The following is a 12,113-nucleotide window of genomic DNA, read 5'->3' on the forward strand; positions in this document are numbered from 1 at the left end:
CTCCACATCATGGCTTTTTAAAATAGAGAAACAAGTCAAGCATTCCAACCCACTGTTAGTGTTAATAGTAATTCATGCACAAACTTACAAGTTAGGAGCGGGAGTAGGCAATTTTGCTTTTCTGATTGTGCCTTGCCTATCTTTTTGTTTAGAATTTACAGTGCAGAATGGGGCCATTTGGCCCATCGAGTCTGCACCGGTCCTTGGAAAGAGCACCCTACTTAATCCCACACCTCCACCCTATCCCAGTGACCCCACCTAACCTTTTGGACATAGGGGGCAATTTAGCATGGCCAATCTGCCTAACCTGCACACCTTTGGACTGTGGGAGGAAACCGGCGCACCCGGACGAAACTCATGCAGACACGGGAGAAAATGCAATCTCCACACAGACATCTTGCATATACCCACTTTGGTTTCCTTGTTTGTCAAGAACCTGTCTACCTCCACCTTAAAAATGCTCAACGACTCTGTCTCTGCCACACATTGGGTTGAGAGAGTGCCACTGAATCAAGACCCTCCTGTGAGAAAATAATTTTGCTTCTCAGTATTAAACCGGAGACACCTATTATTTGAAAGTACAGCAGACATTCTGAGAACCAGTGGAGTGAACTTTCTCTGAACTGCTTCTCGTGCAATTATAACCTTTCCTAAATAATTCCTAGCCTGTGATGTTGGATATCTGGTAGTCGGCTGCAAGACTGCAATTTTCAACAACATCTTCAGATGGCCTATATCACAGGCAAATCAAAGCTTGGAGCATTTTACAAAGCAGTGACTCATAATAATACTTTCAGAGAGGAGCTTAAGTGATTTATCACCAGCACTCAAACCTGGGTTTTGCTGCGTCCTTGAAACATGTCTGAGTCCCACTCATCTTTCCCTGTTGCTTCAGTTCATTAGACTTGAGAGGAAACTTAATTTTCTCTCCAGCCGCTGATGAGAAAGCCAAATGGCCGATCGGTTCTGTGTTCTCTAATCATGTTTCTGTGACTTTGATTTAATTTTGATTTGTTGTCGCATGTACCAAAGTACAGTGAAAAGTACTTTTCTGCGGCCAAGGGAACGTACACAGTAGAACATAGAACACAGAACAGTACAGCACAGAACAGGCCCTTCAGCCCTCGATGTTGTGCCGAGCCATGATCACCCTACTCAAACCCACGTATCCACCCTATACCCATAACCCAACAACCCCCCCTTAACCTTACACTACGGGCAATTTAGCATGGCCAATCCACCTAACCCGCACATCTTTGGACTGTGGGAGGAAACCGGAGCACCCGGAGGAAACCCACGCACACACGGGGAGGATGTGCAGACTCCACACAGACAGTGACCCAGCCGGGAATCGAACCTGGGACCCTGGAGCTGTGAAGCATTGATGCTAACCACCATGCTACCGTGAGGCCCCACAATGCAGTACAATGCAGAAGGAGGCCATTGGCCCATCGAGTCTGCACCAACCCACTTAAGCCCTCACTTCCACCCTATCCCCGTAACCCAATAACGTTTTTGGCCACTAAGGGCAATTTATCATGGCCAATCCACCTAACCTGCACATCTTTGGACTGTGGGAGGAAACCGGAGCATCCGGAGGAAATCCACGCAGACACTGGGAGAACGGGCAGACTCCGCACAGGCAGTGACCCAGCGGGGAATCGAACCTGGGACTCTGGTGCTGTGAAGCCACAGTGCTATCCAGTTGTGCTACCATGCTGCCCGCACAGTGGACAAAAAAAAATCGACAGAATACATTGACAAATGGTACACTGACAAACAGTGGTTGGTTACAGTGCGGAACAAGGGGCCAAACTAAGCAAATACATGGGCAAGAGCAGTATAGGACGTCGTGAATAGTGAATGAAAATGAAATGAAAATCGCTTATTGTCACAAGTAGGCTTCAATGAAGTTACTGTGAAAAGCCCCTAGTCGCCACATTCCGGCGCCTGTTCGGGGAGGCTGGTACGGGAATTGAACCGTGCTGCTGGCCTGCCTTGGTCTGTTCTTACAGTGATCAGATCAGATTAAATTTTATTTGTCGTGGCCTGATTTGAACTGGAATAAACTACTTTAAAAATCTTGCATCCTGTGTACTGTCGAAAGAACTTTAAATTATACAGTACCTTTCACTTTCTCAGCTCGTCCCTTGTGACAAATGGGCTACTTTTGAAGTGCAGTCACGGTCCTGCAGCCAAACACGGAAACCAATTTGCACACAACAAAGTCCCACAAACATCCATGCAGTAAATGACCACTCAAGCTGGAGAATAATGAATTAATTAGAAGACATTTTCATCACCCGGAGCTAAGATTAACTAGAGTTATAACTAATGTCCCATTGCGATGATCAAGTAGCATCTACGAATTGCTATTTCTGTTGGCTTTCCTTGACTCTGATGGGGAGATTGTGAGCGGGATTTCCGGCTCCCATCTGCATCGTGTTATGGAGAGGCGAGGCAAACTGCTATTGACTGGTGGTGGGAATTGCTGATCCCACAGCTGGCGATGAGCTTTCTCGTTATTTGACTCTGGGGGGGGGGGGGAGTCGCCATCAGGGGAACCTTATGGACCCACCGGCGGGAACGGCTAGAAATCCTCGGCCTGTGGGTCCAAGCTCAACACCCGGAGTTGAGGCCCAAATGTATGTTGATATTTCACTGCAGTGCTGAGGGAGTGCTGGATTGTCTGACGTGTCAAGTTTCAGATAATACTCTCAACGTAGGCCATTCTTGTGTTTGTAAATTATTCTACTTTACTAGTTTCGGAAGGACATATAGTTCAACTGGTGAACCTGACCAATACTGAACCCTCAATCACTGGGTCAAAATCCTGGAATTCGCTCCCGAACAGCACGGCGGGGATAGCTGTGCCACATGGACAGCAGAATTACAAGCACTGTCACTTCCTCCAGGAAAATTAAGGTTGGACAATACATTTTGGTCTTTCCAATGATGCCTACATATCATGAACAAAATTTAAATAAATCTGCACCATGAGAAAAGACCCAGATGAATTGGTTGGTTATTTCACTGTTCATCGAATCATAGAGTCATAGAATCTCTACAGTGCAGAAGATGGCCATTCGGCCCATCACATCTGTCCCTCTAAAAGAGCACCCTCCCTTGGTCCACTCCCACGCCCTCTCCCATTAACTCCGCCTAACCTGCACATCATTGGATATTAAGGGGCAATTTTATCATGGCCAATCCATCTAACCTACATAGCTTTGCACGATTGTTTGCATCTTGCTATGAAGAAAATAATTAATAATAATAATAATCTTTATTGTCACAAGTAGGCTTACATTAACACTGCAATGAAGCTAATGTGAAAAGGCCCTAGTTGCCACGTTCCGGGTACACAGAGGGAGAATTTAAAATGTGCAAATTACCTAACAGCACGTCTTACGGGACTTGTGGGAGGAAACCGGAGCACCCGGAGGAAACCCACGCAGACACTGGGAGAACATGCAGACAGTGACCCAAGCCGGGAATTGAACCTGGAACCCTGACGGTGTGAAGCAGCAGTGCTAACCACTATGCTTTACAAAGTTAACCTGTAATAGTGATGCCGCACTCATTGCTTTCAGTGGCTGGTTTTATTGCAAATATTCCTTTTAGTGGCTGATTTTATTGTGCGAGTGGGAGAGCGTATGTGTTCAGATATGGAAACTCATTTTTGAGAAAGGTTAATGTTTTTGGCATTGAAGGAAACTGTGCCATTGTTTATGGAGCATGCATTTGAAAGCTGAGCTGGATGCAAGCCAAGTCTGAAAGAAAGAGGGCCCAGAACCAAGCTCGGTCTTCAGTGTGCCTGACTTAACAAAGGTAAAATCAGCCAGATTTCCTGCTTTTGGTCCATATTCAGCAGTGCCTCTGTGAATGGAACATGTGCGGATATTAGGATAAAAGTTTGCTGATCTTTGCTGTCTGTATTCACATGTGAATACTGTCCAGAAAGGGCAAGGAACAAACACTCAGTGCTTCAGAAACACAAAGTCACCCTCTTCAGATGATGAGGGTGAGGCAACTGACAAGCAATCAAGGAGCAAAAATATAGTGAAGTGGGTATGGAAGAAACTGCACTCAGGTAAATATAAATATTCACAAGATGGGAGAGGTACAGAGAGAGGAACCTGGAAAACCATTTAGACATGACAAAATTGACCGTATTTTTCTATTTGTTCGGTGTTGACCGTTGATGCTTTACGTTACTTAGAATTTGGGTAGGGATGGTCATCTGAGATGTTAATTGCCTGTACGGTGGGTGGCACGGTAGCACAGTTGTTCGCACTGTTGCTTCACAGCACCAGGGTCCCAGGTTCGATTCCCGGCTTGGGTCACTATCTGTGCAGAGTCTGCACGTTCTCCCCGTGTCTGCGTGGGATTCCTCCAGCTGCTCCGGTTTCCTCCCATAAATCCCGAAAGACGTGCTTGTTGGATGAATTGGTAAAAGCCTTCTCCTCCCCACATTATTTTCAAATTAGTTTAGTGCCTTTTTCTTTCTCTCCCGTCCTCCTCGTTGCACATTTGAGTCCATATTTGGTAAACATGAATCCAGCAGGTGCTGTTCCTGATGAATTCTAACTCTGAAAAGGGAAATTTATGGAGTAGTAATAGTAATAATCTTTATTATTGTCAAAAGTAGGCTTACATTAACACTGCAATGAAGTTACGATGAAAAGCCCCTAGTCGCCACAGTCTGGCGCCTATTCCGGTGCACAGAGGAAGAATTCAGAATGTCCAATTCACCTAACAAGCACATAATCCGTAACTTGTGGGATGAGACCGGAGCACCCGGAGAAAACCCACGCAGACATGGGGAGAATGTGCAGACTCCGCACATCAGTGACCCAACCGGGAATCGAACCTGGGACCCTGGCGCTATTAGTATTATTAGAAACAAAACATCATAGTCCACATTGCACTACACATCCAAAACAGCATGTTCCATATTGCACTATAGATCCTAAACACCGTAGTCCACATTGCACTATGCTATCAAGTGGCACTTACTCAGCAATAACCTGTTCATGGATACTCAGTTTGAGTACGGCAGGGTCACACAGTTCCTGACCTCATTACAACCTTTATTAAAACATGGACAAAAGAGCTGAATGCTAGAGGTGAGAGTGACTGCCCTTGACATCAAGGCAGCATTTGACCCAGTACGGCATCAAGGAGTCTTAGCTGAACTGGAGTCAATGGGAATCAGGTGGAAAACCCTCCTCTGATGGTCGGAGTCATACCTGGTACAAAGGACGATGGTTGTGGCGTTTGGAGGTCAAGTCATCTCCATTCCAGGGTATCACTGTAGGAGTTCCTCAGGGTAGTGTCCTCAGCCTAACCAGCTTCAACTGCTTCATCTATGACCTCCTTCCATCATCAGGTCAGAAGTGGGGATGTTCGCTGATGGCTATACAATGATCAGCATCATTCAGGACTTCTCAAGTACTGAAGCAGTCCATGTCCAAATGCAGCAAGACCTGGACAATATCCAGGCCTGGGCTGACCAGTAACATTTGCGGCACACAAGTGTCAGGCAGTGACCCATCTCCAACCGGGGGGGGGGGGGGGGATCTAACCATGGCCCCTTGACATTCAATGGCATTACCATCGCTGAATCCTCAGTATCAACATCCCTGGGGGTTATCACTGAACTAGACTAGCCATATAAATACTGTGGCTGCCAGAGCAGGTGTTTACCATCTGTAAGGTGCACTGCAGGAACTAACCAAAGTTCCTTCGACAGCACCTTATAAACCACCGACCACGACCACTGAGAAGGGCAAGAGCAGCAGATACTTGTAAACATACATCACAGCGCAGTACAGGCCCTTCGACCCTCAATGTTGCGCCAACCTGTGAAACCACTCTAAATCCCATCTACACTATTCCATTATCATCCATATGTTTATCCAATGACCATTTAAATGCCCTTAATGTTGGCGAGTCCACAACTGTTGCAGGCAGGGCATTCCACGCCCTTACTACTCTCTGAGTAAAGAACCTACCTCTGACATCTGTCCTATATCTATCTCCCCTCAATTTAAAGCCATGTCCCCTCGTGCTGGACATCACCATCCGAGGAAAAAGGCTCTCACTGTCCACCCTATCTAATCCTCTGATCATCTTTTATGCCTCGATTAAGTCACCTCTTAACCTTTTTCTCTCTCACGAAAACAGCATCACGTCCCTCAGCCTTTCCTCATAAGATCTTCCCTACACACCAGGCAACATCCTGGTAAATCTCCTCTGCACACTTTCCAATGCTTCCACATCCTTCCTATAATGCGGCGACCAGAACTGCACGCAATACTCCAAATGCGGCCGCACCAGAATCCTGTACAGCTGCAACATGACCTCATGGCTCCGAAACTCAATCCCTCTACCAATAAAAGCTAACATATTGTACGCCTTCTTAACAACCCTATCAACATGGGTGGCAACATTCAGGGATCTATGTACATGGACACCAAGATCTCTCTGCTCATCCACACTACCAAGAATCTTACCATGAGCCCAGTACTCTGTATTCCTGTTACTCCTTCCAAAATGAATCACCTCACCACCATAAACACCATCACCATCTGGAGGTTTCCCTCCAAGTCATTACCCATGTTTTACTTGGAAATATATAGCTGCACCTTCATTGTCACTGGGTCAAAATCATAAGAACTCTCTTCCTAACAGCACTGTGGGTGTACCTAGACTTCGGACTGCAGCAGTTCAAAGAAGGCAGTTCACCAACACCTTCAGAAGGGCAACCAGGAATAGGCAATAAATGCTGACGCAGCCAGCGATGCATACATCCTGTAAATGAACAAATATAAATACAAATAAAAAGCCCACTGCATAGTGGGCTATGTTGTTTTAGATCCATAGTGCAATGTGCACTCTTCTGTTTGTGATCTATAGTGCAATGTGCACTATTCCGTTTGTGAGCCATAGTGCAATGTGCACTATTCCGTTTGCGGTCTATAGTGCAATGTGCTCTGTGCCATTTGTGATCTATAGTGCAATGTGCACTATGCTGTTTTGGATCTATATTACAATGTGCACTATGCTGTTTTGGATCGATAGTGTAAAGTGCTCTGTGCCATTTGCGATCTATAGTGCAATGTGCACTATGCTGTTTTGGATCTATATTGCAATGTGCAATATGCTGTTTTGGATCGATAGTGCAAAGTGCTCTGTGCCATTTGCGATCTATAGTACAATGTGCACTATGCTGTTTTGGATCTATATTACAATGTGCACTATGCTGTTTTGGATCGATAGTGTAAAGTGCTCTGTGCCATTTGCGATCTATAGTGCAATGTGCACTATGCTGTTTTGGATCTATATTGCAATGTGCAATATGCTGTTTTGGATCGATAGTGCAAAGTGCTCTGTGCCATTTGCGATCTATAGTACAATGTGCACTATGCTGTTTTGGATCTATATTGCAATGTGCAATATGCTGTTTTGGATCGATAGTGCAAAGTGCTCTGTGCCATTTGCGATCTATAGTACAATGTGCACTATGCTGTTTTGGATCTATATTACAATGTGCAATATGCTGTTTTGGATCGATAGTGCAAAGTGCTCTGTGCCATTTGCGATCCATAGTGCAATGTGGACTATGCTGTTTTGGATCTATAGTGCAATGTGCACTCTGCTGTTTTGGATCGATAGTGCAAAGTGCTCTGTGTCATTTGCAATCTATAGTGCAATGTGCACATGCCGTTTGCGATCTATAGTGCAATGTACACTATGCTGTTTGGATCAATAGTGCAATGTGCACTATGCTGTTTGGATCTGTAGTGCAATGTGCACTATGCCGTTTGTGATTTATAGTGCAATGTGCTCTGTGCCATTTGCGATCAATAGTGCAATGTGCACTGTGCTGTTTGAATCTATAGTGCAATGTGCGCAATGCTGTTTGGATCTATAGTGCAATGTGCACTATGCTGTTTTGGATCTATCGTGCAATGTGCACTATGCCATTTGAGATCTGTAGTGCAATGTGCACTTTAGATCCAAAGCATCACAGTCCACATTGCACTATAGATCCAAAACAGTAGATCCAAAACAGCATTGCTCACTATAGGCCAAAACATCACCATCCAAATTGCACGAAAGACACAACAGTTCTAGCTCCATCTGGCACCCTACCCTGTCCCTGAATACCCAGGGTCTCTAATGGTCTGAAAAAGCCCTGCAGGCACCATTATGACTGGTCCATGTTTGTGGAAAGCAGCATTAAACGACAGTGTGGCAAGGTCTCCTAGGCTAATGACTCATTTAAATATGCAGATCTGGATCATGCCCAGTGAGTGCAAGATACAGATCGCGGCGTCTCGCGAGATTTCATTAAACTCTTGAGGCATTTTGTGCGTCGTCAATCCCGCAAGATTCAACAGCCTCGTTCCGACACCAAGTTGGGCGCGCGAGGCCGCTAAATTGTGGCCGTGGGCAGGAATTCTCCGGCCGTTGGGATTCGCCGTTCTTGCCGGCAGCATATCTGGGTTTCCTGAAGGCATGGGGTGGCCTCAATGGGAAATCCCATTGACAAGTGCTGGGAGTCGAGAAACTCACCACCAGCGAATGCTGCACCGTCTGGAAGCACCCACTGGGGGACCGGAAATTCCCCCATCAATATTTTGAATCATCTCTATTTTTGTTTTCTTCACTTGTCTGTCATTATTGGTTAACAGGAGAATAACATGTAGGGGGAAAGAAAATAGCCATCTCCTACCTAACACACACTGCAAATGTGCAATGTGGCCCGATCTCATTATATAGAATGCAAAAAAAAAAACACCAATTTTCTTTTCTTAAAACTTGAGAACATCTGGGAAGTTTGCATTCCATTGATCACTGTGTAGTTTTTCCTCCAGCTCCAGCTCCACGTGCATACCTGCTTCTGTGTTCTTGTCCAGTGTGAAGAACATAACTAGCAGCAACCAGATTTTCATGCAGTGACCAGCTGTCCTACGTATTTAGTCCCCCCCCCCCCCCCCCCCCCCCACCGCACCCAGAGAGGGAAGCCCTCTGTAATCTGTCCGAGTTAGTGGAGTCATAATCCGTGTGTTTGCGTGCATTTGGATACATTGATTTGTCTTGGAAATGAGATCGCTTTCAATGTGCAGAGGAATTTTATCAGCTCGCCTGAAATCACTGGCGGAGCAACTGGACGGTCAACAGATGTCCTGCAGTAATTGAAACATGTTTCTCCCAAAGGAGAAATTTAGAAAGAATTGCTTGTCACGCCACACAAGTGTATATAAAAAAAGAAGGGTCCCATTAATTATAATGTGAATTCTCTCGGCCAAGCAATTTAAAATTCCATCCCACTTCGATGCAACCAATCAATCTATTGTCCTCTCTCTTTTGTTTGGGGTATTGAACCAAATCCTCACAAGCCCTCTTCCGATGGAAGTAAAAGATCCCGTGGCACTTGTTCAAAGAGGAGTGGAGCCTTCGCCCCATATTCCTTGCTTCAAGCGATGCCTGCAAAACTGACCATTTGTTTATTCATCCCGCTGCCTTTGGTTGAGTCTTGCTGTGTGCAAATTGTTTCCCCTGCATAGCCATAACTGCACTTCAAAAGTATTTCATTTACTGTGAAGAACATCCTTGAGGATTTGCTCAGATGCAAGTCGTTTCCTGGTTCGATTACAAAATGCTGCAGGTTGCAGCTTTTCTTTTCAGTCATGATGCTTGGCAGAAAGCTGGCAGCTGTTTTGGCTGCGCTTTCACTGGAAGTGATGTTTGGAATGGGAGATCACTGGAAGGTAAAGTAAAAAATACTTAAGAAGAATGGGAATATAATTAGCTCATCTCCTGCGGTGTTACAGACAGTCAGACCTATCTGAATGTTTCAGCTTGAGCACAGTTAGTGGGTGGGGAATAAAGGAAGTTATAAGGTGAAGAGGTTTGGAGTGCAAGCTGATGTAGTCTCACTCAATGGGATAGCTGATACTCCAGCTCGATGATGGACTCTTGCTGCTCGCTCGGAGAATTTATGGATTTTCATTACTACAAAAAGGCAGGTATTTATGCATTGTCTTTCACAACCTCAGGACATCTCAAAACGGTTTCCAGCCAATGAAACATTTTTTATTTCCAAGTGTGTAATGTGATAGTCGATTAGTGTGCAGCAAGCTTGCACATAGCAGTGTCTTAATGACCAGATAATCTGTCTTGCTGACGTTGGTTGAGGGATTAAGTATTAGCCAGGCCAAGGAGCAGTGGAGAACCTCCCTTGCTCTTCTTCAGAATCGTTCTGCGGCAATTTAACACACCCACCTGGAAAAGGAGACTGGGCCTCACTTTGATGGCAGCTCCGGCAGTGCCGAGCTTCCCCAGCAATTAACATGATTTCTACATGAAAGCTTAATGCCTGTTTAGTGTGAGACAATCAGATTATGCTAACTTTGGTATGAGGGCGGCACGGTAGCACAGTGGTTAGCACTGTTGCTTCACAGCGCCGGTGTCCCGCGTTCGATCCCCGGCTTGGGTCACTGTCTGTGCAGAGTCTGCACATTCTCCCCGTGTCTGTGTGGGTTTCCTCCGGGTGCTCCGATTTCTTCCCACAGGTCCTGAAAGGCATGCTTGTTAGGTGAATTGGACATTCTGAATTCTCCCTCAGTGTACCCGAACAGGCGCCGGAGTGTGGCGACCAGGGGCTTTTCACAGTAACTTCATGGCAGTGTTAATGTAAGCCTACTTGTGACAATAATAACTATTATTATTATTATTATTGCCATCGGCTGGTCGCCTTGTGTTAGAGAATGGTCCAATATCTGTCGCATATTAAAAACGCTTGCTGTGGTTGATTTATGGGATGGAACTGGATTAAAATTTTTGTCGGTCCGAAACACTGCCTCCGAGGTGAGGCTGCTATCACTGATACAGAACTGGCACCACAGAAATCGTTAAATTAATGTATTAGTAAAATCCACCAGGCACATGTTGGCATGGAGCTCTTCTGCTATAATGTGCACCATTCACATCCAGACTTCTCGAGCACTATGTCTGTGTAAACCACAGACAGAATGCTGAGAATCTTTACACCTCCGCTCGTGTCGGTGTAAATTCTACAGATTAATATCAAATTGAAAAGTAAATATGGTTTGGTTGCCAAGTGCAGTGTAGATTACCGTGCATAACCTTTGCAGTGACTCATGAGCTACCTTTTGAATGAGACTACAAGTCCAAAAGTTGTAAAAATTCCCAACCCACTGGGTGATGATAACATGCCCTGAGAACTATAATAAAAAGGTTTCTCGTGGTGTACCTTGGCCCCGGGTTTCAGAAGAAATATTTGCTTCGAGCTAATGTTTCAAAGAATTTAATATTCTTAACAATCAGCAACAGAAAATGAAAAGCGTAAGTAGTGAAAATGCTCAGCAGATCCTGTACCCTGGATGGAATCAGAAGCTTGGCAGTGCCAGGCCAGCACCCAGGTGGCACCAGCAGTGCCAGGAAACCTGGCTGCCTAAAGGGCATGCATCTTGGGGCCTCTGATCCCCTGGGAAAGTGCTGTACTGCCTGGTCCCCATTTGTGGGAACCAGTGCTGCACGGCGCTCCCCTGAGGTCTCTGAGGCGAAAGGGTTGCATCCTAAAGCTTCAGGTACCTCGGGAATCTGCACAGTATGGTGAGACTTAATGTCTCGCTCTAAAATGCAGATTTGCCAAAACGTGATTCCCGCCCATTGCGGGGTGGAATTGCTTCACAACATCTCACGAGATCACGTTGGATCCCGCAAAGGTGTGGCAAGCCGGGTAGAACCCGGCTTTCATCGGCCACGCTGCGCCGAGCTGTTTTTCGGGCGCAGCATGGCCGTTGGATCATGCACATGGGGCGCGATTCTCCCACACAGGGAGAAATCGTAAGGCTGGCGTCAGATCCGGGCGGGTTTGACGCCATCCCCCCCCCCTCCCCGACCGGGAACCGATTCTGGTCCCCGGGCGGGGCTAGCATGCCGCTGCCGTAAACTCCGGCATCGCGGGCTTAACGAATTTCGTTAAGCCCGCTTGCCAGAGTTTGCGCCGGCTGACGCGTCATATGACGTCAGCCGCGCATGCGCGGATTGGAAGACTCCAACCCGCGCATGCGCGG

General features: G+C 46.1%; 1 protein-coding gene across 1 annotated transcript in view; it reads left to right on the forward strand.

Moving 5' to 3' along the window:
* Nucleotides 1-9,749: 9,749 nt before the first annotated feature.
* ccser1 (coiled-coil serine-rich protein 1) overlaps nucleotides 9,750-12,113 on the forward strand; it is a 1,211,351-nt gene continuing 1,208,987 nt past the window's right edge. Inside the window, 1 exon segment of the mRNA XM_038792749.1 lies at nucleotides 9,750-9,782. Coding sequence (XP_038648677.1) covers nucleotides 9,756-9,782 — 27 coding nt within the window. The 5' untranslated portion in view covers nucleotides 9,750-9,755.

Source organism: Scyliorhinus canicula, chromosome 3 (assembly GCF_902713615.1).
Source record: "Scyliorhinus canicula chromosome 3, sScyCan1.1, whole genome shotgun sequence".
In the NCBI taxonomy this organism is placed as follows: domain Eukaryota; kingdom Metazoa; phylum Chordata; class Chondrichthyes; order Carcharhiniformes; family Scyliorhinidae; genus Scyliorhinus; species Scyliorhinus canicula.